Raw genomic sequence first — 26,263 nt, 5'->3', positions numbered from 1 at the left:
GTCCTTCTTTCCTTTTTTCCTTTTTAAATGCACACTACTAAAATTGTAACTGAATTCGTTTTTAGTTTCCATGAGCGCCATGTTGGGTGTAACAATCATGTTTGATGTTATTATTTTTGCACGCAACAGAGTAATTTGAAATTGACTTCAGAATACTTTGCCAGCACTTTTGCAATTGCTTTTTTTACAGGAATGAGGCCTCATGGAATACCGTACTTAATAATATATAATATATAATACACAATTAAAATGACAATTGTTCATGTAGGCTTAAATTTCATTCTTAAATATGTCTTGTGCTTTTGTTTGTATAAGGTTTACCAAACATATAAAGATACTGGAAATCTAACGTGGCACAAAGGACATATATTTTATATATATAAAACATGCATAGTGCAATAATAAGATAACATAAAGTGCCATGTGCTTTCGCAAAGTGTGTTGCGCAAACATACAATAACATGTAATGATGTTAATAAAGTGCATGGTGCTTTGGACAAAGATGTTAATGTCATTTCAGTTTCTGTTCACAATTGGAAACAAATTAAAGTGCTTAGTGCTTGCATTTTAATATACGCTAAAATCAATGGTATATTATAAAAATGGGTACCATAAAGTGCTTGTGTGCGTATTTGATCATATATTTTGATCTTTGCCAACCCATAAATGAAAATTAGCACAGATGATAAAAGGAAAAGGAAAAGAAAAGCAATTTATACTGATATACTGTTAAGTGCAATAATTAAAAGTATATAATGTCTATGGGCCTCATTACAACCCTGGCGTTAAGGGGTTAACGGCGCCGTAAAAGGCTGCGGCGCCGTTAAACCCTTAACACCAGATTCACACTTTAACGCCTGCTTTTTGCAGGCGTTAAAGTCCATCCCGCTAAGGGACCTTGGTGCTAATTACGGCACCATAATTTACGGTGCCGTAATTAGCGCCTTCCCCATTCCCATTGATCCCTATGGGCCAAAAATGGGAATGGGGAAGGGGCCATGGTGAATGGGGATTTACCGCCCCGCCAACCTTGGAATGGGGCGGTAAATCCGCCATCCACCATGGCGGAATCCGGCATGGACCATGGTGCTAAAAGCACCATGGTCCAACGCCAGGGTTGTAATGAGGCCCTATATGTCTGTATTATACTGCCTCGATGGTAAAATTTCTAAGGGCTATGTCTGCCTAAATAATAACTGTATACAAAATATAAATGAAAAGGAAAAGGAAAAGCTGTGGACTGACTGCCGGTGTTATAGAACCCCTAGATCTATAACACAGTGAAATGTGAACAAAAAACTTTTGTAGTAAAAAAATATGAAAATAAGGGGAACAGGGTAAGATGTTTTGTTAAACTGTTACGAAGCAAGTCCATTAATTTTACAGCACTTTTGTTATTTTCATGAAACATGATATTACACTCCATTTAATAATTATGATTTAAAGTCTCCTCTAGTCTCCAATAAATGTATAGTGTTCCTCATCTTTGTTGTGACCTCCAGGACTTTTGGTGTGATAATCTACAATATATTTGCATTCACTTTGTCTCAATTTTCGTTCTCGGTTTCCACTCCTTAGGTGTTGAGGAATGGTGTCTATTCCAAAGTATTTAAAAGATGATATGTCCCCACTGTGTTTTTCTTCAAAATTTTTTGCAAGGGCATAAGATGGATCTTTGTTCTTAATAGCTCAGAGATGCTGTAGCACACAGAGCTTCACTTCTAAATTAGTGCTACCAAAATACCAAAGGTTGCAACTGCACATAATTACATAAATAACATAAGATGTGGAGCAAGTGATGTGTTTGGTAATTACTACTTTCTTCTGAGTTTGTGGATGTATATAATGTTCCAAAGATAACCCATACTTGCAAGCTTTACATTTTGTGCATTTGTAAAAACCTGTTTGGTTGCTGGTTAACCACTGAGCTGTAGATGGCAAGGGGATATAAAGAGACTTGGTGATAATTCCGATTACAGAGATTTGGCTTTTCTAAAGGTCACACTGGCATTTGCCTCAATACATTTCTTGATGTCCGGATCTCTCTGTAGCAAAGACCAATGTTTGGCAAGGATCTTCCGAATTTCTTAGGCCCCATTGTTTTAAGTTGTAATAAACCGTATATTTTCAGATTTGGCTGCAATTGTTCTCGGTTTGCTTTCCTCTTTGTTTTTTCGTAAAATCTCTTCTCGGGTCTGTTTGACACATTGATTGTAAGCATAATTGATTGTTGATTTTTTATAGCCTCTTGCAGCAAAATTTGCTGCTGTTGTAATTGCATTTTTTTCAAAATTTGCGGTCTCGCTTTAATTTCTTTTCAATCTCAAAAGTTCACCGTACGGTATGCTGTTTTTTTAAACATCTTGGGTGTGCGTGTGCACTGTCCTCATGAAGCACTGAGTTGGTGCTAGTTGGTTTGCGATAGGTTTCCGTTATGATGGCTTCGTCAACCACTTTGATCTTAATATCCAGAAAAACCACTTCTGTTGAATCATGTTGCTGGGTGAATTTGAGATTCATGTTCTGTGCATTCAAGATATTAAAGAGGTCAATCCATTCAGTTGAACTACCTTCTCATAATGTAAACAAATCATCAATATAGCGACACCAATAAGGCCACTTGGTGTGAATGTGCATAGTTTCATCGGAAAACAATTTTTCTTCCCAGCATCCCATGAAAAGGTTTGCATATGTGGGCGCTACTGTCGTGCCCATAGCAGTTCCATATAATTGTTTATAATACTGTCCATCAAAAATGAATGCGTTGTGTGTGAGGCAGAAAAATAACATATCTAATAGAATCCGAGAATGGTCTCTGAAGCTTAATGATCTAGTAGATAAGTATCTTCTGACTGCTTCCATACCTTCTTTATGATCAATACAAGTGTATAAAGCAACAACATCCAATGTTATTAGCAAATACCCTGATTTCCATGGTATCTGGTCAATATGTTGGAGGAAATCTGATGCATCTTTGACATAAAATGGCAGTGTTTCAACAGAGGGAAAGAGAAATTGATCTAAATATTTGGACGTGTTTTCAAGCAATGAGTCAATGGACACACCTATTGTTCTGCCAGGCAGTCTTTTGATACATTTATGGATCTTAGGTATGAAGTGTATAATTGGTAAGATTGGAAAGTCTTTCATTAGAAATGTCATCTCTTGCATGGTTAACAGACCCATTTCGTGCCAATTTAACAGTTTTAGATCATATTCTTTTTTGTACATTCCATATGGGTCTGCAGACAATTTTTCATAGCTGTAGGTTTGCTTGAGATGTCGCATGGCTTCCCGTTTGTAGTAATTTGTGTCCAGAATTACAATATTGCCTCCTTTATCGGAGGATCTAATGACGATTGATTTGTTTTTCTGTATGTTTTTTATTGATGTATGTTCCTCTGGAGTTATATTGTGACTGATCTTGGGATTCGTGGAGTCCAATTTATTTATTTTTTAAATTTATTTTATTGTGTTCTACAGTACCACAGTACTTTTAACACATACAAAAATACACAATCCAATATGCATATATCCAACATTTATAAAATTACTGCAGCTTTCCTTAAAAATTCAAAAACATGTATGGTCAAGCTTAATTCATTACAGTTCAATATCCTCCCCCATAATTCATTCTCGGAGGAGAAAACCAAGCCTGCTGAAAAACAAGACCGCAAGTCCTCCAGCTTAGGGCAGCTCACACACAAGTGTTTTAGCGTCTCAATATTTTTGTTACAATGCCGGCATAATCTCTGTTCTTGTGGAATTTCCGCACGGCGGCCCAATACTTCTTTTGTTTGTAACAAATTCAACCTTAATCTTAGCACTTGTGTCCTAAAGGATCTCGACGGGTGCTTTTCAAGGTAAGGAGCTGGAGTATTAAAACTTTTACATGACCAAAGAAAGTGATCCCCAAAGCATCTATACTCCATTATGTCAGATCTCAGGTTAGACCATACATATCTACACCATCTTAACTTGGCGACCTTCGGTGTCAGCTCCAATTCCTCCATTGAAATATTTGCCTGTTGAAGCATCAATGGACAATTCAAAACCCAGTCCCCAAGAACCCTACAGCTACCCTGAACTCTTACCAGGTTTAACTGTTCATATATTGACGCCCCTGGAGGGTTCAGTATTTTTACCAGCAACTGAAGCTTACCCCAGTCCACCATAGTCTTTATAGGTAACAGACCTAATTCAAACAAAATGTAACGCTCACGTGATTCCCGCAGAGGCGCCGGTCTTGACTGGGTGAAAGCCGTATCTTCAAAGGTGATGTGTAACACACGGTTGGCTCTTTGGGCTGGACCTCTGTGCACTGTATGTCTGACTCGAAGAGTAAGATGTCTGCAGATAGAAAATATGGGATTAATGAACTGGGGTTATTGGGTGCCTCTCTCCTCTTCCCTTTCTCTTCTCCTGTAGAACCCCAAAGGTTAACACCCTCACCTTAGGTAAGTGAACGCCGAGCTCTCCATCTGCCTCGGGGCAGGGTGCCGTAACCAGTTTCTTCACTGGATAAGGGTGCAGGCCTCTTGACCTCAGAGGACTGCTGTCCGTCGTTAACTGCACGAACGGTAAGTTCTGGGCACTTCAAATGTCTTAAAAGTCTTTTGTAATGATATCTCTTGTTTTGCAGGGTTCCGGCGATGGCGGATGGCGGGCTGATGAGAGTTGAGGATCGAACCCGCGTGAGGAATAGAAGCGCCTGGAAGCACGTAAGTAAGCGCTTGTAGCCTGCTTCACGATGCGCACTAACTGTCCCTTTTATCTTGCAGATACAAGTTCGGAGCTTTAGAGAAGCTGAAGGGTGCTGGAATACCCACAGGATTCGGCGTGGGAAGGAGTAATGGCACGTGAGTAATAAAGTTGCCCAATGTCTTTAAACGCACCTTCTTTTGTCTTTCAGATGCGGGATGCAGCGCCGAAGGCCTCCGGAGCATGCGAAGAGTAGGTAAGCCTTTGTCTTTCAGATGCCGGAATGCAGCGCGAGGCGTTGGTGACAGCCGATGGACCAGGTAAGAGATGCGCTGCCACTGAAGACCGTAGTGCTAACCTGTTCTTTCTTTGTCTTTACAGGTGCTGCTGAAGACTGGATTCCAGGATGGTAAGCCTTTGTTCCCTTAGGCCCAGGATCAGAAGCAGAAGACACGATGAGCGTTCTGCTGCAGAGAATGCAGAATAACGCAAAGCAAGATTCATCCATCGGGTGTGGTTTAAATAGCCTCCTGTAGTGCTTAGGTGTCTCCTTCCACAGCCACGCCTAGGTAAGAAAAGAGTTCCTGCTTTCCAGAAGAGTTCCAGTGTTCTGAACCTAGGGAGTGGCTCCTGCCCCACCCAACAGGAAAAGTAGTCCCAAACAGAAGAGGATCAGGGGTTCAACTGGCAGGTAAGTAAGCAGCATGGTCTGCTGCAGGTAAGTCTACCCAAGCATTATGAGCCCGGCGCTTCCAGCGCTGGGACTGGGCATCTTTATGAGCCTGGTGCCACTGGCGCCAGGACAGGGTCCAAAAGGTCCCAATTGGGACTGGCTGGCACTCGGAACCGGGGTTATGGGTCTGCTTCCAAGGGAGTCGGGCAAGTCCTGATCTTTTGGAAGCAGAGATCATGACACAAAATCCCTGCTAAAGGAACTGACTGCGGGAGTTGAAGTAGGCCTTTCCATAGTGCCCCCTCTAGTTGTGACCAGTTAATCAGCTGACTCCGAGTTTGAGCCCCATAAATTAATTTTGGGATTAACTGTTTGTATAACTTTAGGGCTGGTAAAAGAGATTTACCAATTTATTTAGAACCTCTATGATTAGATCTTCAAAGAAATCAATGTGTGCCATGTTGTTGATCGGCGGAATGAAATTGGATTTTCTTCGTAAGTGGCTGGGAGCTGGCATGCATGTTGACAAATTGTCTGGTATCATAGAATTCCATTCTCGATCAAGTAGGTGGGTTTCTGCCACTACTTCATTATCCTCTTGCAGTGATGCCAATGTGCATAATGTTGGTATGTCTTTGATGGTTAGTTCAGATGGTATATTGTGTCTTGCATTATCTGATGATTCAGATGTATTAGTGTTGCAAAAAATGTTGCCAGTCTAATTTTTCTGACAAATATATGCAAGTCCACATATATATATACGGGCCATACCTTTGTATTTTTGTATTGTTTCACATTGATTAATCCAAATCCCATCATTTTAGGTTTAACTGAATTGGGGTTGCTTAGCAATTTATCACAACTGATTCCTATGTTTTCCAAGATTGCTAGACATTCCGAATGCAAGTTGTTCAGTGGTCCTGAAGTTCCTGCTAAACAGATGTTACCCAGGTTCTAAAATACAGATTGCTTGATTGGGTTCAACATCTTATTGAGCAGCATTAGCTTCTTATAAATCACATTCGAAACCAATGATTACAACCCAAGCTCAACTCTCACAAAACCCATCAGCAGGGACCTAGGAATCTGGAGACAATACTTCCATATGAAGCCCTCTATTCTGTCAAGGAAGTACTTCTTTGGGATGTTCTGTACATCCAAGCTGTACAATAACATAGGAATGATTTTACCCTTATAATAGTCTATTAATTGACTATGGGCCTCATTACGACCCTGGCGGAAATGGAAAAATGATGGCGGAAATGCAATACCGCCATCGAACACCGCTCGTTGCGATTATGACCCGTCACCGTAAAGTACGATGCCATTAGCGACACCGCAGTGAACGACAACGCTAACTGCACCAAGTACGCGCACGCGCGCCTTGCAAAACCGGAATCACCGCCATGGCGCAACGGTACGCGAATTCTGACCCTAGCGGACATGTACTGAACGCCATCAAGCACGTCGTAAAGTACCATTCCGCCATGGCGAGAAATACGGCATCGTGAACCAACCGTAAATGGCCCACTGAGTGCCTGTACTCCACTCCCTGGCCACATTGCACAACTCCTGGCAGGCGCAATGTACTCACACTATGCAACCAGTGAAATCCACAATTCACCCATGCATGCCAACGTAGAAATGCATGCAGGGGCTCAAAGCGCCCCGTGAGTGGGCATCCATGTACGGCATGTCACCATAGCCGTACTGATGCAGCACAGGCATGTGAAGGTACAATACATCAAAATGAAAATCAAGAACACATGACACAAAACAACAGTAGTCCCCCATCGCTTGCCACCAGCGCAAGGCAACATCCAAAACAGCATCCTGAGGGGGATTGCACCAGCCCTGTACTCTTGCCAGTAAACAAACCAACCATCAGCAGAAGCATGTACCACACAAGTTGGCAGAGTGACTGAGCAGCCAGGCTCATCCCAAGAGGGGCCGATGGGAGCTGCAGGGCACAGATGGCATGAATACAGAAGCTATTCCAATGGACATGACCCCAGTCCCCCTCCAACAAACGCACGCAAACACAGGCACCTGTGACCAGCCACATTCTGAACATCCCATCATTCCACCAATCGACCTGGCTGACAGGCACCAGTCGGCCAAAAGCCAATCCCCCGCCCCTGAACAGCACATCATGTAAACAGTCACAATGGCAGCCCCTATCCGTGACCATACTGTGCTACGTAGGCAAACGCGGCCAGTACTGTACCACACAACTCAACTCAGAAGGCGGAACACAATGCAGATCATCTCGCAATACATACCGCCACAAATCGAAAATCGCCACATCACCTGCAAAGAATAACGCAACACGACAAATATCGGAATACAATTTAAATGCACATCCAAATGACAAAGGCCCCACAGCAATTTGCAAAATAACACCAAAACATCCATCATCACCGAGGGCTGCATCTGCAATAATTGACCAGCTTCCACTTGTGTGACGCCCTGTACCATCATGGCACACAGGGCCTACATCAACGTTCCAAAAGGCAACATGGAAGCGGCAAGAACCGCAGGTCCGTCCCATGAGGCAGGCACTAGTCGAGCTGAAAGGCCGAAATGTTGCACCTAGCCACCAGTACAGCGTAAGGGCATGTGGCCCATTGGCGATCGTCCCATAAGATCGTAATGGTGCTCCACTGATTCACCCGAAGCTGCAGGTGTCGAGAGTAAAACCCATCTGGAGGAGTGGCGTAGAGATGGCATCTGCAATAGGGCAGGAGATACCTGTCACCCAAATGAAACACAAATTAACCGATTGCATTACGGGACTCATGATGCATTACAATCTTCATTCAACACACCAAATCCACACCCATATGCATGCTAGCCCACTCCAAAGGAATATACACACCCCTAAATCAGTATCGATTCATAACGAAATCAATCGAGGTAAATACACCATTGGCAACGTCGGTTACTGTGCATGCGTCCGTCAAGATAGAACCCATGACATGGGATTAGTAACGTGCCTAGACACAAGTGTATGAAGGCGCGTCGAGACAGGGAGGATCCGACAAGGGCAGATAGACGTAAGTCCCACTATGGCAGCCTTGCATCACATAGCGCAGGGGAAGGGGAGTGATTCAAAAAACCCATGTACATGGCAGACCCTAAATGGAATCATCTGTCCATGCATCCATTCATCATTCCCTCATCCCGCAATGAAAACGCATGAATATTCACTCACATAATATGTGAAACTTCCATCGCGTCTGTGCGTAATGCAGTCTGCAAAAACCACTGTGCTCCTGGCCGGATCTGTAGTGTTGTGAAGCAAGATGGATTTGGGAACGTCCTGCCTTATCGTCCACTACGCTATTGCGCATCCCATTCAATTCATATCATTCATTGCTTGCTCGTTATGGGCCATGTCCCAAGGACATTCTACAATAGAACGTTACATTTCCAGCCAGACCTGTGGGCGTATCCTCGCCGCTACTTCAAAACCAAAAATGCTGGCCTTCGAATTCCTCACTTGCAACATTACGTCGAAAAGGCTTCTGTGAACGCTTGCATTCACAATTACATCAATGTAGTGCGGCTGTGTGTCATAATGCTAACTGGCTGCAATCACAAATGGGACGCCACGCCCGTCGGTGAAGTACGTTACTGTGCTGCATGAGGGTCGGCCATCGATCGAGCCCTACATACCACTGACTCTTCACAGGTATGTAAGCGGCTGCAATTATAGCATGTGTAACAATGGGAGCATAGCATGAAAATCAGTCAAAGTACATCACACTGCCATCGGGATTTGATACATGATTCCAATCCCAAGATGCCATGCGGCCAAATGCAGCCTTACGTGCGGGACGTGCTCGGCCAGAAGGGATTGCATCTGCCACAGATTCATTCAATCAGCACAGGTGGAGGCCATACAGGCCGACAGCACATATATAGCAGACCCAAACCCCTCCCACAACCACTCCCACTCCAAAATGCTACCGGCAGGACTAGCGATGTTGGGCCTGGGGGACCAGATAGCACTGCAAGTGCTACAACTACAAGAAGACGACGAACAACAACAGGTACAACAACCGGGCGCACAGGGGAGACGGAGGAGAAGGAGGAGGAGGAGGGCAAGGCAGGGTCAGCAAGGCCCACAAGCACTGCCACTACCACCACGCAGGCGGCCCGCAATCCCACGCCTCCGAGCTGATCCGTTCAACCTCACTGCTGAGCAGATCCACACCCTCTACCGTTTGGACCGGGACACCATAATCGCCATTGTGGACATGACACATGCTGACCTCGTGAGCATGATAGATAGCCCAACCGCCATCCCACCCCTACTGAAGGTGGTGTCTGTACTCCACTTCCTGGCCACAGGCACCTACCAGCACACAGTGGGACAGTTGCATGGCATTTCACAGCCACTGTTCTCACGGACACTCTTCCAAGTGCACGATGCCCTCCTGAAGCACGCCGACGACCACATCACACTACCACGCACGTACCAGGAGATTACCAACGCAAAAGTGGGATTCCATGCACTTGGCGGCATCCCGGGTTGCATTGGTGCCATCGACTGCACCCATGTTGAATTGGTTGTCCCACATGCCATGGAGGTCCAGTACCGCAACCGGAAACAATTTCATTCAATCAATGTGCAAATGGTGTGTGACTCCAACAAGATCTTTACGCATTGTTGTGCCAGATTTCCAGGATCTACCCATGATTCTATGGTCCTGAGGAACACAAGAATACCACGCTACATGGAGCGACACGCAGGGCACAGATCCTGGCTACTCGGTGAGTCTCATTCCATGCATGACATCGTGGCCCATTTGATGCGTCAATGACCTTGCAGGAGGGGGGGGGGGGGCTACTTAGCACTATCATTCCACTGACACCCTTTATTCGTCTCATACAGGTGATGCCGGGTATCCACTGAAGAGATGGCTCCTTACACCAATCCGGAACCCACAGAACGAGCATGAGGAGGACTACAACCATGCCCACTCACGTACCCGTGTGGTCATTGAACAGGCATTCGGCCTACTGAAGGCTCGTTTCCGCAGCCTCAGCAGGTCTGGCGGGGCACTCATGTACAGCCATGAGAAGGTTTCTAAGATGGTCATGGCATGTGTCATGCTGCACAACATGTGCATACGTAGGAATGTGCCCATGCCCCCTGACGCTGTACTGCATGCACCTGAAGATGATGATGATGATGAGGGTGGGGATGTGGAGGCACCTCAAGGAGTCCATGAGGCACAGGATGCACGTGCAATCCGACAGAGCATCATAGATGCATGCTTCTAGCAACCACGCATGGTGCCTATTACACGGAAAGGGGACCTGTGGCACTGTGTGTGTGTAGTACAGGCACATTGTGGACTGTACGCCTATGAAGGCCTCGTACGCAAATATCAATGTCCACACATGTCATTGGATGATAAAGAGGTGCTGTATTGTTAATGTGATTTGATTTATACACCCTATGGACCCGCCACCCAGTGAAGCCCAACACACCCCCTCCACCCTACTACCTCCCCCCCCAACACCAGTGTCCAAATATGCATGCTGTCCGTGGGTAGACGCTATTGCAAGCCCCCTCTACGGGTATCAGGGGCACCCCTGCCCGTGGAGCGCAGGTTCCTGCCAGATCTGCGTTGGGGGCTGCCCTGGACGGAACTTGCCACGGATGATGTCTCTGCCTGCTCGCGTCCATGCATGTCTCTGAGGGTTTGTGAGAGCTCCGAGAGCACACGGCGCACAGCAGCAAGTTCAGCACAAACGTCTTTGGACGTCGCATGCAGTTCCCCCCTCCGGCTCTCGGTGCTTTTCTCCATTTGTGCTCTCAGGCTCTCGGTGCTTTTCTCCATTTGTGCTCTCAGGCTCTCGGTGCTTTTCTCCATTTGTGCTCTCAGGCTCTCGGTGCTTCTCTCCATTTCTCCCCTGAGGCTCTCACTACTTTTCTCTATTTGTGCCCTGAGTGTCTCGGTGGATGTTTCCATGGCTGCCCTGGAACCCCCGCATTCATTTGCATGGTCCTTGAGTAGCGTGGACACTTCCTGCTGTTGCTCGATCAGCAGGTCGAGGGACTGTTGCCTCTGCTGGGCCATGGACATTTGCGGTGGTGTGACAGGGGGGCTGCTCAACACATGTTGCCTTGGCACAGGACTTGTGGGGGTTGGCCAGTCGTCGTCTTCAGGGTGCCCCTGCGTGGTTTCGTCATGGTGTAGGGGATGGAACATGCAGGGGGATTGGGAAAGGTCATGGATGGTACCTACGTCGCCAGCACTGTTTTCCGTGTCGGAGCATGCTGGCATGACAGCTGTGTCACCTATGGTGCTGCTACCACCAGAGGCAGTGCCATCAGATACGTTCTTTGGGGGGACCTGTGGTGCTGGGGTTGTGGACTTGCTGGCTGCTGGGGTGCCTGTTGCAGTCCCCTCCAGTGTGCTGCCACTTGATTCCTGCTGCTGCCGTGTCTTGATCCTTGCACCTGAGGTGGAGGCTCTTGGGACGTTGGTCCTGGCCCTCTTTGCAGGCGTGCTGGTAGGGGTGTCCTGCAGCTCGTCGTTGGTATCGGACCCTGTGGTGGAGTAAAGAGGGGCGAGCGTTAGTTATGGGTCTGTCGGATTTGGAATGGCAACGTATCAAATGCATTGGGGTGGTACATGAGGCTGATTTGGGACTGGGCCTTGGAGGTGGTCTCATTTTCGTGTGGATTGAGGATGCATTCATTTGGCTGCCTGCAGTTAGGGGGTGCATGCTGCACATGTAGGGGTTGTTTATGGCATCTTGATTGATTTGTTTATTCATTCTGACTTTTAGAGGGCGCTGTCAGGGCAAAGTATGTATTGCACTATGGGGTCACATGGTACTGCACATGTTCGTGTTTTGTGGATTTTGCATTGTTTCTCTTGGCCAACCTACCTGATTCTCCGGATGTCGGCACTCCTTTCTCCATCCCTCCGACTCCCTCTATGCTCTCCATTCCTATGGTGGAGGCGCAGATATCCTCCCAGGGGGTCAACTTGATGGGCGACTCTGAACCCCCCCCGGTAGCTGTGGCGATGTTCCTGTTCGCAGAAAGTATGCTGCGTACGCGGATCCGCAGGTCGTCCCACCGCTTGCGACATTGCTGTGGCGTGCGGGGTGTTGTCCCCACCGCACTTACGCGCTGTGCCACCAGGGCCCATATGGCCTTCTTGTTGGCAAGGGCCGTCCTGGTCATTTGACTGGAGAAGACGACGGCGGCATTTTCCTGGAGGGTCTCGGTGAGCACGGTCAGTTCCTCTCGGGAGAAGTGGACCTGCCGCTTGCGATCACACGCTTTCTTGGCTACCTTTCCCATATTTATTTTTTTAACTGGGGTTGCTAACGGGTTGGGATGTGTGTCAGGGTCGGATTTTTAATGGTTGTGTTGGGATTCGGATTTTATAGTTGTGCGGCGTGCTGTTTCCCGTTCCGGCCACATGCTTTTACTTCCGTTTCCGTATATTTACGGTGCCCGTAATTTGCGGTGCCCGCTCGTTACGGTGACCGCTCATTACGGTGACCGCTAAGATGGGTGGCGGTATTGCACCTGGTGCAGCGTACGGCGGCGGTAAGGGCCGTTTTGGGGTCATTTCCGCCATCGCAGCCTTTCGGATTCCGCCATGGCGTAATGCTCGTGCCCGATGGGTCGTAATTAGCCGCACTTTGCTCCTTCGTGCAATGGCGGAAACGCTATTTACGCTGTTGCGGTCCGGTCAGTCACTTTCCGCTAGGGTCGTAATGAGGCCCTATATATTTTGTGTATAGTGCTGCACCTCCGGAGGCCTCAGAGAATGGGTGCAATGTGTAGGCACAGTATTTTACATACATTTTCTGCAGTTGGGCAGCCAAATGGACCAGTTTACCGTGAAGTCTCTCGATAATCTTACCAGGCCTAACAGAATAGAGCGGAAAGCTGAGATAAACTATGTGATCTACTACATTCAATGGGACACCTTCCAAGTACCATTTATATTTACTCATCCTTTTCCCTTTACTGCAGACCATTACAGATGAATTGGGCACATATTTCTTTAGCCCATTATCATCTACGTATTTGCCTAATGCAGAGAGATAGGGATCTTAATGCCCAATAGGGGTACTATCGAATATCATCGGCAAATGCCAGAGCACCTATTCTAAAATCTGCAACTGAGGACCATCAGCGAATTGTCTTTTTACACTGTCCATTTGAAATTAAAGACACACACAAAATGACTAGAAACAGTGAGCATTCAGAGATGTCTGGCAATAGGTTTTCTGAAATAGAATGGCACGATCCAAACTGAGGGCCTGACTCAAAGCTCCATGAGAAATAAGAAAAGTATCTTTCCTTGATGGAAGGCCACTTTTTTATTTGCTCAATATTATGTGCTCATATTCATATAGATACAGAATAAGGAGCATTTAAGAAAAGTGTTGTTGACTTTTTACAGAGGACTCAGAATAAGGCCCTGAATGTTTTAAAACCCTTCATATGACTTTTAAAACTGTGGGAACATTAACATCTACTTGACTTACAACAATGTAATGCAACATCTAAACAGCATGTTTTTTTACCTGGAATATTGCTTGACCCGACCACTTTCGCAGTTGACAGTGGAGTTGTGCCTTCAAATGGTAACGAAGTATCAATTTGCACTGAAGTAACTGTAACCCCATCCTCCTTGCCTTCAAGATTTAGGAATGATTGTACTGCCAAAGTATAAAACAAGTATTATAAATGGTAAACAAATGCTCAATGGTATTCACAACTTATTAACAATTACATGTTTTCTGGTTGTTTATTGGCAACAATGTTCATGCTTCTTGCACACTAATAGAAAAAGCATGTTTTAAGGAAATAGGTTTATAAAACATATCTTTCAGTAGCTTTTTTTCAAAACTTATCTGTACAGAGGTTTCCACTACAAGATGTAATAATTTTGAACATATTACTATAAAACAATGCCAGGCTCTGATATTTGTCTAATTGATACATTATTTTCCAACTAAATATACTCTTTTCCTGTTCTTTTTCAAAAGTGTTTTTTTGCTAATTGTTCCCCCAGGATGAGAATCCATCAAAAAGAGCACTTCTGCTACCACTTCAGTGGTGTAGGCTCTTTCAGAGGGATTATCCCGATTATTCACATGGAGTGGTGGCCAGAATCTAAGCAATCTACTGGCTCCTTGTGAATATGACCACCCCTTGCACATAATTCCTCTGATCCCTTCTGTAAGTGACATGTAATTTCACGTCTAACCATGGTTTGACTATGCTTATAGCGGCATATATTTGAGCCATAGACCCAGCCACAAAGCAAATCCTTTCATATTTAGTCAAATATAAGCCGCAAGAATTGCCTTAGCAACGTTAAAATAAATGACATCAGTGTTCTTAAGAGAGTTCCGGGACTTTTTTTTTATTGTCCCTACGGTTCGGCCATGTGTTTTTAAGCATAACTCGGTCGATCGTAGAAAACTTTCCTATGGACCTTACCCGACTTTTCGTCCATTAACGCACTCGAAATCAGCCTCCATTTTGTGATAATCCTATCATTTCCCCCCATGGACCTGGCTCACCTGCTTTTGCGGCACTAAATCAAATCCCCCGCCCCTGAGCCTGACATCAGCAGACGCGTACCGCCCATTTCCCAACGCCAAAGCACGTTTCGTGTCAACAATCGCTGCGCCTCAGCTAATGAACTGTCGCCATGGAAATGGCAGGACGCCTCTTTCCTCAATAAGTATAAACACACCGTTTCACAACACACAGCAGCAGATTTTCGATTCCATTACTCTCTGTGTGTTACTTTGAGTATTCTGTGACTCGTTTCTGTGCTCTGGTCAGCTACCTTCGCCGCTTCTAGGCCTTGTGAACACCTGTACCATCTCTGTAAATTATTTTACTTTCTTTACCACACAATGGCTACAATAATGCCGTATATGTACGAGCCCGAGTACACCGAGGAAGAACTACTGGAAAGGCAAGCACGCGAAAACGATGGGGATTCGGACGGCAGTTGGGAGGACCAGTCAACGGATGAAGAGCCTGGACCATGTCGCATGGACGGCGTCTCCACCTGGTGCACGTGCAATCTGTGCGAGCTAATGCCAACTGAGGAGGAGAACTGCTGCTGCCGTGAAAATTCCGGGTGCTTGGCCTACATTTCGGAAGGCGAGCCAAGTCCGCAATGCATCACCGAGCTGCCAGAGTTCAGGGAAGCTTGCCTCTCACGGACAGTGTTGAGGATGATGATGGTGCTTATGCACGAACTTTGCGGCACTGTTCGTCCGCGTAATCCGAGTAACGAGTAAGTATACTCTGGTTGTGATGTCAGTGATGCCACTACTATTTCATGGTCGTCTCATCATTCGAATGCATGTAAATTGGTTCCATGTTGTGCATTTTCTAGATAGAATTTTTTTCAAAGCAGAATGACATTTTTTACCTGAATCGACAGTGATAAGAAAGTTGTCATTTTAATACAGTTTGCATCTTTCATTTTCACAGGTGGTACAGGCTGGTGGCCTATCGTTGCTTCACTTGGTGGCTTCACGGGAGGCTCGGACACCGCGTTCGGAGAGTAATACCTGCCTGTGCGGTACTTGCCATTAGACAACATTTCCCCAGCGACAGTGGACAATACCGCAGATTTTCCCTGGATGTGCTGCAACCGCAACTTTACAATGTGTAATGTTTATTATTTATGTTCAATTGAAATTAAGATCTAAAATAAAACCCAACATATATTTTCTGTTGGTTTCTGTTTTGATTTTTTAAATGAATCTAGTGTGTCTCCATTGAATAGTCTTCCTGTGCCTTGTCTTGTCACACCACATGTCTCCGGCCAGCATCCCTCACGCAGGCCGCCCACCTTCAATCCACATAACCGTTGAACCCATATGCAGCAGACATACATATGTTATTTTGCGGGTTGGCATCAAGCCTCCCGGCCTTGCCTCCTCCCCCAAAAATACTTACCACACCACTTTGTTCAAGCGTTGGCAATAAAAGGAAGGCCGTTGGATTTTATTGACACAAAACATGGTTATAGGTAAATAATCAACATGGTTGATTATAATAAATCATCCTTTTGGGCACCGGGTACAGAGATGACCCCCTCTGGCCCGTGCCGCCTTGACACCACAGGCCAGCCTGCTGCTGACTAACTGCCTAGGCATCCAGGGTCTCCAGGGTGAACTGCACCCATATATTCTCCTGGGAGGCTGAGGTATTTATAAACTCACCCCCCTGCCTTCCATGTACTAGATCCTTCAGCCTGCCTCTTACATGCAGTTAGATGGCCTCTCCTTGGTGAGGCCCTGCGGCAAACGAGTCTTGTCTGCACGACCACCGCCCCAATCCACCCCCGCCCTATCAAAGGCAGTTCGCACCGGGGTACTTGCGCTGCCAAGTGGAGCTGTCGGGGAGCGATAAAGGCCAAGAGGTGCCAAAGACCATGTACACTTCAAAGTGGTCTATAGAGCATGGGTTGTTGTTCCCATGTCTACCTCCAGACCCCGTGTCTCCTGCCAAGCATCCCCCCTCACGCTGGACGCCCCCCTGCAATCCACATAAGTGTGTCTCCATTCACGAGTCTTCCTGTGTCTTGTCTGCACGACCACCGCCCCAATCCACCCCCCGCCCTATCAAAGGCAGTTCGCACCGGGGTACTTGTGCTGGCAAGTGGAGCTGTCGGGGAGCGATAAAGGCCAAGAGGTGCCAAAGACCATGTACACTTCAAAGTGGTCTATAGAGCATGGGTTGTTGTTCCCATGTCTACCTCCAGACCCCGTGTCTCCTGCCAAGCATCCCCCCTCACGCTGGACGCCCCCCTGCAAACCGCATAATGCCACGACATATACACGTCATTCATTCACAAACACACCCCTGTTTCGAATTCTTTATAACCCACTTCATATTTCTAATGAGAACTTCTTTGCACTTTGCTAGTCAACCCGTGAAGGTGCTGGTTATCTGCTCTTCGTCTCTGTGAACTTCCGTGACCACTTCGAGGAAACTCGTCAGTTTGCAACCTGTGAACGACAAGAAACTACTCTGATCCCTGCATCTAACTGTTTGCTCGTCAAGGTAAGGCCATGTACCATACTCATTTTGCGTCCAATTTCTTTTCGTTCAAGACAGTACATGCAAGGAACTAGTCACATGTTCTGAGTTTAGTCAAATTATTTTTCTATTTTTTTAAAGTTATTCAAATACTTATCCGCATGTGAATAACGTGTATAGTTCCAAGAACCAAAACATACCTTGCATTGAACCTTTTATGTGTCATTTAATTTTTTAACACATTGGTATTCATAGAGAATTGTTGATCTTTACTTTTCAGAACTTTCCACAATGCCTGCCTGTTCCATTGGCGGTTGCCCTTCGAAGACCCATAATAAATCTGAAGGTACTATAATGCATGTTTTCCCTAAGACAATAGATCAGATAAGAGAATGGGTCCGATATTGCGGATATCCACCCTCTGAGCTTGAAAGTAGAGTCCTAGAAGTCTTTGCAGACAAGAGGGGTGATCGATACCGCATCTGCAGCAGGCACTTTACCTCTGACATGTACTCCACATCATTGCTAATAAAGAAGAACAAACCGCGAGCGAGGCGAAAATTGCTCTCAACCGCTATTCCCACTCTATTCGTCCACATCCCTCCACTGGTGAGTCAAGTTTACGTATTTATCTCTCGGCCTTGCGGTAGTGTGTAGCATTAGCTAACAATAATTTCCCCATTTATGTATCCACTCAATATGAAGGCTGAAGATTCTCCATCCGTGTCGTTATTGCAGTCATCAGCCACTTCAAGCGCCTATCGGGTAATCTTACTTGGCTATTCTGCCACTGACTTGTTTTAGGAATGTAAATCAATAGTTTTAATTTATCGTTTAATTATTTTACCTAATGGTACACCCTTGTACTCGTCCTCTAGTCTTTGTTTTCAGTTATAATTATTGTTATCCAAAATAATTCAAGTACTGTCTTTCAGGGAGATGCTGAGGAGTCCAACGTATTGACGACTACCGTTGATGTCACTCAGATGCTCGAGGTACGTTTCAGGACAGTTCCATCGATGGAGATCATCAGATCTTGCATTCTTGTAGCGTGATTGTTACACACAATGTTTCTATCATTTTTAGCCATTGATATGTCCTTCTGTCGTCGCCCTCCTATGTGTCTTCTTTTTTCAATATTGTGTTCATTACTAATGAAAGTCCTATGTTTCAGGGAGTCGATGGAGCATTAGTCCAAGAAGAAGGGGGAGCGTGCAGTTACGGGTCGGCGCAACAGCTTGCAGAAGTGTGCACCGCAGTTACATCGTCCCTTGATGTTCTTATGCATTTCGAGGTATGGATACTGACAGTTCGATGAAGCGAAATCATATGACGTGATTACATCCGCTATACTTCCTTCTTTATTAACGCAAGTACTATGTTTCAGGGAGATGACGGAGCTTCTTCTACAAGAACATCACCCCTAGTAGTTGATGCAGATTTCTGGGTGGTGACACTTCCAACGATCGAGCAAATCGAATCATATTTAGATATCCATTATTTATTTTAGACAACTGATCATTTGTGCAGGTCTATTTAGATGAGCCGTTCACGCCTGCACAAACTTTCTGTTCTTTTTTATCAAAATAGAAAACCATACTAATGCAATTACTGTGTTTCAGGGAGTCACTGAAGCATCATCTTCAATAATATCATCAATGGAAGTCTATGAGGAGCCCGAGGTATGGATCTTGACAGTTCCATCTAACTAGATCAACAATGCGTGAATAATTGTCGTTTGAATGTTCTACACAAAGCGTTCATTCGTGTTTTGCTATTGAGATGTACGTGGGTATTGGTCCCCAAGTACATTTTGTGTTTTCGATATTATTATACATACTAATGAAAGTTCTATGTTTCAGGGAGTCCATGGAGCGTCCGTGCGTGATGGATGTGCTTATCAGGAAAACATAGTCGTTGCAGCGCAAGAGGGAGTGGAGACATGCAGACACGAGTCGGAGCAACAGCGTCCTGATGTTGAAGTTCAAGGCAAGAAAGTTTCAAAGAAAAGAAAGCAAAAGAAGGTTAGTGTCATGGTCACTATATTATGTTGTTTTTCACTGTTAATAGTTCAATACTGTAAGTTGTGTTTAAACTGAACACCCCTTTTCCAATCTGTCCTCTAGTTGCGAGTGGGTGTACGAACTAGATCTACACAGACAGTGAAGCGAACGAGAGATGTTGCTTGTCAAACCTTTTGGCAGGGACTTGAGACTGGAGAAGCATCGTGCCAATGGGAAGAATATGAAGTGATTGACAACGGAGCTATACCACCACCAGCCATTGATAGTGAATGTCCTCCTGGTAGTTCGGATGCAGTCGGAGATCAATTCACAGAATCCACACCCGCAAAAACTAAGACCGCGAGAAAGTTGAAGAAATTGTTTTATTCACCCATCGCCGGAGAAGGAACAGATGTTGCAATGGAAGAGAATGAAGTAGACGACAATGAAACACCATCAATATCACTGAACATAGCGGAAGACGATATCAGAGATTCTACCTTTCATGTGAGTGACATGTCCTCAACGTTACAGGCCGAACCAGCTGGGATGCAGAGTGACAGTATAAGGAAAGAGGCCAAATTCATTGTATTCGATAGTTGTTTGATTGATATTATTATTCGGATTAAATGTGGGCATTTGGTAGGTGGGGAAGTATGTGGGGAGCCATTGATTAATGTGACTCGTGCAATTCGAGGCACTAACCTTAAAATACATGCCACCTGTACAAAATATCATCCTTTCACATGGTCTGCACAACCTATGCTGGGACAACTGCCAGCAGGCAATCTACTTTGTGCAGCGGCTGCACTTTTTAGTGGTTCAAGTTTTAAAAAATTAGAGTCTTTCTTTCAGTTTGTGGGAATCCATTTCATTGCGAAAACTCAGTTCTACAAATACCAAACCGATTATCTATTTCCAGCCATTAGCGAAGCTTGGAGAATGGAAAAAATGTCTATTGATAGTACATTCGCGGGCAAACGGTTCAGGCTAGCCGGTGATGGACAGTGCGACAGCCCAGGATTTTCAGCCAAGTACTGCACCTACCACTTTCAGGACATGGAAAGTAAGAAAATTGTGAGTTCGGTGGTCGTGCAGGTGTCACAAAGTACATCCTCAGTGGCCATGGAGAAAGTTGGCTTTGTAGCATCATTGCAAGAACTACAATCGCGGGGAATGGTGATCGACCTGATAGCCACGGACAGACACGTTTCAATTGCCAAGACAATGAGAGAACAGTACAAAAATATAAATCACCAATTTGACGTTTGGCATCTTGCAAAATCAATCAATAAAAAATTGTCGGCTGCAGGTAAAAAAAAAGAATTGCAAGGTATTTCACAGTGGTCCAAGTCAATCAGCAACCATCTTTGGTGGAGCTCAAAAACATGTGGAGGGTCGTTGGAAATTCTACTGGAAAAATGGCGGTCAGTAATGCCACACTGTACAAACGTTCACCGATGGAACACGAACCAACATTTCCACAATTGTGAACATGGCCATTTGTCCACAGAGGAGGCACGGAAGAAGAAGTGGTTGATTCCTTCATCACCCACTCACAAAGCCATTGAAAAGATTGTATTTGATAAAACTATAACAAAAGCTTTGAGGGGACTCACGGAATTCTGCCACACAGGAGATTTGGAGGTGTTCCACAATATGTGCCTCAAGTACAGGCCAAAACGATTGCATTTTGGCATGGAGGGCATGATAAATCGGACTCTTTTAGCGGTCTTGGCACATAACCATAATGTTGGCCGTCAACAAAGTAGGACGACCGGAACTTTAGGGACGCTTCGCTACAATAAGGCCTTCACTAAAAGAAGTAAACAATGGGTGATCAAACCAGTGTTTGAGGATATGCAATAGGAGTTTATTGAGAAACTTATTGTTGACGTCCTAGATAGGCACATAAATGGAGTTGTGAACGAACCTGTGCAGGGGACAACTGCATTGCCACCCAACATTGCCTCTGTTCCATGTCCACCTAAAGAAGAACTCATTGAGAAATACACATCACGGTTTAAATGATTGTAATTTGATTGTCTGTTCTCTCGAGTCTCCTCATGTCGCAGGCCCATTGAATATGTGTATCTATCCAACCTTGTTCATTTGCGCATTAAATTAAACCAAACAGTAATATAAATCATTTTTCAAAAAATATAGAATGTCTCCGTATTTATGGTTCTGTGGGGCTGCAAAGCACGCAGACAAAATGCAAAGATGGAGTGTAAATTTCAAGTCCTGTGAGAATGCCTTACACTGAATGTAGCTAACTAGGAATGTGTGCTCGTTCAAAGTGAAGGTCAGCTGCTTTGATTTTTTCTCGGGTGCCAGAATGGCCCACGACTCAGTATAAGGTTCTATTGTATTTTGACCTTGACAGGCCGGGACCACGTAAGAAACGATAATGAATATAATTTCAGAAACGAAAGCCATTTCATGTTCGTTCATTAGAAGAAATAACGTCGGCATAGAAGGAGTGGTATTTCGGGGCTGCCCTACGCACAGACACAATGGAAAATGCAAATATAATGTAAGTAACTCTTTAGATGAGTTTATACCGCAATTTAATTACTATACAGTAGCTTTAAAGACGGGTTAAGTTGTACTTGTTCGTTCTATGTGGCATATTGTTTTGTACCGCGCACTATCTTGGGGAGAACCGTCTACTTTTACGGAAGCACCTCAAAACCTTTGCTTCTGCTTTCTCTCTCCCTCTCCCCTGCTACAACTGGTCCACTGTCTGCGATCTCGGTCCTGGGCCCTTCCACTCTCCACCTGCACTCCCTGTCAACCCCTGCACTGAGGGACTGTCTCAGTATCCTACAGCCCCCCCTTGACGTTTAAAACCCAGTTGCACTGTCCTAGCTATGAAATAATTTCCCGACCGAATATATAAAATGAATAATTTTAATAAAGATCTGATGGTGAGACTAATTTCATTGTTTATGTTTTTCAAACAGGTACATCATGCATTACTGCATGTGTCACGAGTACCAGACACCAGCGGACGGCTTTTTTAACCGCCAGTTGCTTCTCCGCGTGAACAACGTTACCACCCTGACCATTTTATGGGACGATCGCCAAGTACAAGTATGCCCTTACGCGGTACTAACGGCTAGATGCAACATACAGACCGTTGTGGTGGCCTAGTGCCTCGTTGTTGGAACAGCCATGCGATTATCAGTGCGACCGAAGAGCTTATTTTACCGTTAACCAACACCCTGTTTACTGCACACGAACATCGCTTGCCTCAAGACGAACTATTTTGGATCGAGAGCAAATAAAAATGAAAATCGCTGAATATTCTCTAAACATTTGATGTCCAATAAATGTACTTTGCCAAATGTACAATCTTGCAGTTTGCTTTTAAACCACAGTTTCATATTCCGAATTGTGGCGCTGTATTGTGAGATGATCTAAGACCCTGTGTACAGCAAAGGAACATCGCGTGCCTGAAAACGAACTTTTTGGAACGTGAGCAAATAAAAATGAAAATCGCTGAATATTATCTAAACATTTGATGTCAAATAAATGTACTTTACCAAATTTACAATCTTGCGGTTTGATTTAAAAGTACAGTTTCATATTGCGAATTGTGGCGCGCTGTGTTGTGTGAGCTGATCTGTGTTGATTTCCGGGTTCTGTGTGGAGTCGCGTAGAAGACGCCTGGGCGCGTTTGCCTACGCAGCACAGTCACGTCACGGATAGAGGCGGGGAATATGAATGTTTTGATAAAATCTGTTTCAGGGGCGGGGGATTTGATTTAGTGCCGCAAAAGCAGGTGAGCCAGGGCGATGCGGCAAGTGATAGGATTATCATAAAATGGCGGCTGATTTCGAGTGCGTTAATGGACGAAAAGTCGGGTAAGGTCCATAGGAAAGTTTTCTACGATCGACCGAGTTATGCTTAAAAACACATGGCCGAACCGTAGGGACAATAAAAAAAAAGTCCCGGAACTCTCCTTTAAGCGAGAATCTGGGATGAGCACCAGTAACATTGAAGTCAGAATGCTGCAGTCTTCTATTATAAATAAAGCAGTTGACTGCTCTCCAGGCTTTTCTGGGATGAGCGTAAAGTGTTCAGAGAAATAGTAAACAACAGATAGCAATGTTAAAAGAAATACAGGACCATAGAAACACAACACAACTTTCCTGAACAACTTTAAGTTGTTGAGAAACCTTCTGTTGCTGTGTGAGCTAAGCCGACCTTGTTTACTTGACAAACTAGATGGTGCTCACTGATACCACTGCTACACAGCAAACTTCCCACTCCCATTTGTTTTGACAGCTTTTGGCCATTGCAGGCGTTAACAGTGGAAGCCCAGATACTATAAATAAGACAGGCTTTAAGCACTGCTCGAATTATTTTGGCTGCACAGCTGGCAAGAAGACTAGGAGGCAGAAGAAGGGCTGGAGGAAGGAGAAGCCGAGGCCATTATCCAGAAGCAAGGGGTCAAGTACCTCCCTTTTTCATTGCTGGATTTTTAAAGCCATTAAATAGAATGTTTGGCTTTTTTAAGGCATTTGAGTCCCTAGAGGCCTCTGTTTATTTTCTTTTTAACAGAACCACTGATTTGGATTGAACTGGATGGGGAATATAGTTGTACTACTTTTCCACCCAAGGCAAGACAGCTCACAACCTCAATTCGGATTGGCTGATGTTTTCACCATGGTTAATCCCAATTGACTTAGACTCTTTTTAAAGCATTTTTTCCGATTTTTGTATGCTTTTTGGAGAAGACCATGGTGATTTTTATTAATGGTTTTTGATATTTTTTATAATTTTTTCTTGGATTGTGTTAACTGCGTCGGGCGTCTTTTCCAGCTCTCATCTCTCTAACTGCTACATCTAGTGAGTATGGAAGGCTTTTCACCCTTCATTGATATCACATTGAGCAAGGTCTTGTGGTATTAAAAGAGGAGGCGCTGATTCCAAGATGACCACAGGACACCAGGTAGACATGTCAGCAGCGTCTCCGACCACCCAGGTATCCCCACTACCTCAGGGGCAGTAATAAGCTGCTCGAGTAACCCTAACGCACAACCGGGACTCTGAACCCAGAAAAGTGTAAATCTGAGTACCAAGAGACATTCCAGCCACCAGAAGGATGTCAAGCAGGCAATCTTGGGTGATCCGTCAGTTAGAAATTCCAGTCGCATGTCGCTGCCGGCAGGTTCGCCACAGAGGAAGTGAGGAGAGCAACCGTCCCGCGGTGTCCCCGTTGGGTCAGTGGCACTAGAGAGGCAGAGTTCTTACAGCACTGCAGCAGTGCCACGCTCCTGGGTGAGTAGTGGTGACCCCCCAGCCACCAGGGGTGTTGCGCTCAGCTTTGAAGTCCAACTGGTACCGCAGGCTGCCCCCCTGCGAAATCGGCGACACAGCAGTCGGAGCCAGGAGAGGGATGCAGGATCCCACAGGAGGAGCACCCAGGCCAAAGTGCGGCAGTCACGCTGCGGCAGGTGCAGGGGAGTGGCTGGCCTGTGAGAAGTGGTCTTGGGGAGGGGGCTCACCCTGCCTTCTGGGTTGGACCCTGAGAACTGAGGAGAACACTGAATCTGAATACTGAGGAGAACACTTACCACCCGGGGTGACCAGGAGGGATGGCCGTGTGAGGCCCCCTAGGCAGCGAGGACCGCCCCCAGCAGGCTCAACTATGGAGAGTTCTGTGACAGCACAGAGAGGATGGCTGCCCTTCATTGGTCCACTGGGGACTGGAGGATCCTTGGGGCCCCTATGTAGCACCCACAGGGGAGAGTCACCAATAGCCGTCGATACTCTGCATAGTTGTGCAGGCTGGCTTTCTGGAGGCTATCGCTGATTTTGCTTGCTCAGCCTGGAACAGGGCTAGGAGGTGAGGGGGCCGGCCCAGAGGGGAAGGGGAGGAGGGCTCCCTCTCAGGGACAAAGAGGTTAGAGGTCGAGGAGTGGACTCTATGGAGAGCGTTGAGGGGCCACAGCAGTCTTGAAGGGGAGATAGCATAACTGGGCCGTTCCCCCCCTCCCCCAGCACCCTATCCCCAAGATTTTACCGGCCCAGCCCCCAGGAGGAGCTACTCCGATGTCGAAGGGATGCTCCAAATCCCAAAATGCAGTCTGCCAATGTAGTGGACCCGCCAGGCACCCTCCCCTCCGCATGGGGTCCCAGCAAAACTAGACCCTACAGCAAAACTGGGAAGACCATGGCAGGGGCAGGAGAGCCCCATGCGACGAATGCCAGGGGGGACCTTCTCGAGGGAGGACCTGCACAACGACTTAAAGGACTTACAGACCTCCCTAACAAATGCCTTCCAATACTAGTTTCAGCTGATTAAATCAGCTCTAAACACGGCGCTGGCAGAGATGAAGCACGAAATGGGCCAACTGGAGGGACAGAACGAACCTCCTTGAGAGGGGTGTTCAGGGGGTGGAGACGGGCTCCAGGGAACACAGCAAAGCAATAGAAAGACTGAACACGGCCAGGCAAAACCTGGAGTTGCAAATGGAGGACCTAGAGAATAGGCTGCAAAGAATTAATATCCGTATAAAAAACCTACCTGAAGCAGTCTCGGAGATACTTGTGGATATTTTGGGAGGAATAGCATCGGAGGAGGTGGGCCTGGACCGCGTCCATAGAACCAGACAGATGGCAAGAGGGCTCAGTAGCAGAGTGAGAGATGTCCTGAGGGCATTCACGCTGTAGTCACAGCAGCAGTACTGCGGGCAGCAAGAGCTAAGGAGCCACTGTCGTTTCAGGGATTACTGATCCAACTGTACCAGGACCTAGCGGGGAACACTCTGCTGAAAAGGAGAGTGATGGGCCCGGTGGTCTGTGAAC

General features: G+C 45.8%; 1 protein-coding gene across 1 annotated transcript in view; it reads right to left on the bottom strand.

Annotated features, from left to right (window-relative positions):
* Positions 1 to 26,263, bottom strand: part of ZPBP (zona pellucida binding protein) — a 1,976,511-nt gene that overhangs the window by 1,531,708 nt on the left and 418,540 nt on the right. The window contains exon 2 of the mRNA XM_069613425.1: positions 13,949 to 14,083. Within this exon, the coding sequence (XP_069469526.1) occupies positions 13,949 to 14,083 (135 nt within the window). The remainder of the gene's footprint in view (positions 1 to 13,948; positions 14,084 to 26,263) is intronic.

The sequence above is a fragment of the Ambystoma mexicanum genome, chromosome 5p (genome assembly GCF_040938575.1).
Source record: "Ambystoma mexicanum isolate Mex_15411 chromosome 5p, UKY_AmexF1_1, whole genome shotgun sequence".
NCBI lineage: Eukaryota > Metazoa > Chordata > Amphibia > Caudata > Ambystomatidae > Ambystoma > Ambystoma mexicanum.
Note: the sequence above shows the minus strand (reverse complement) of the source record. Positions and strands in the feature narration are given on the sequence as shown.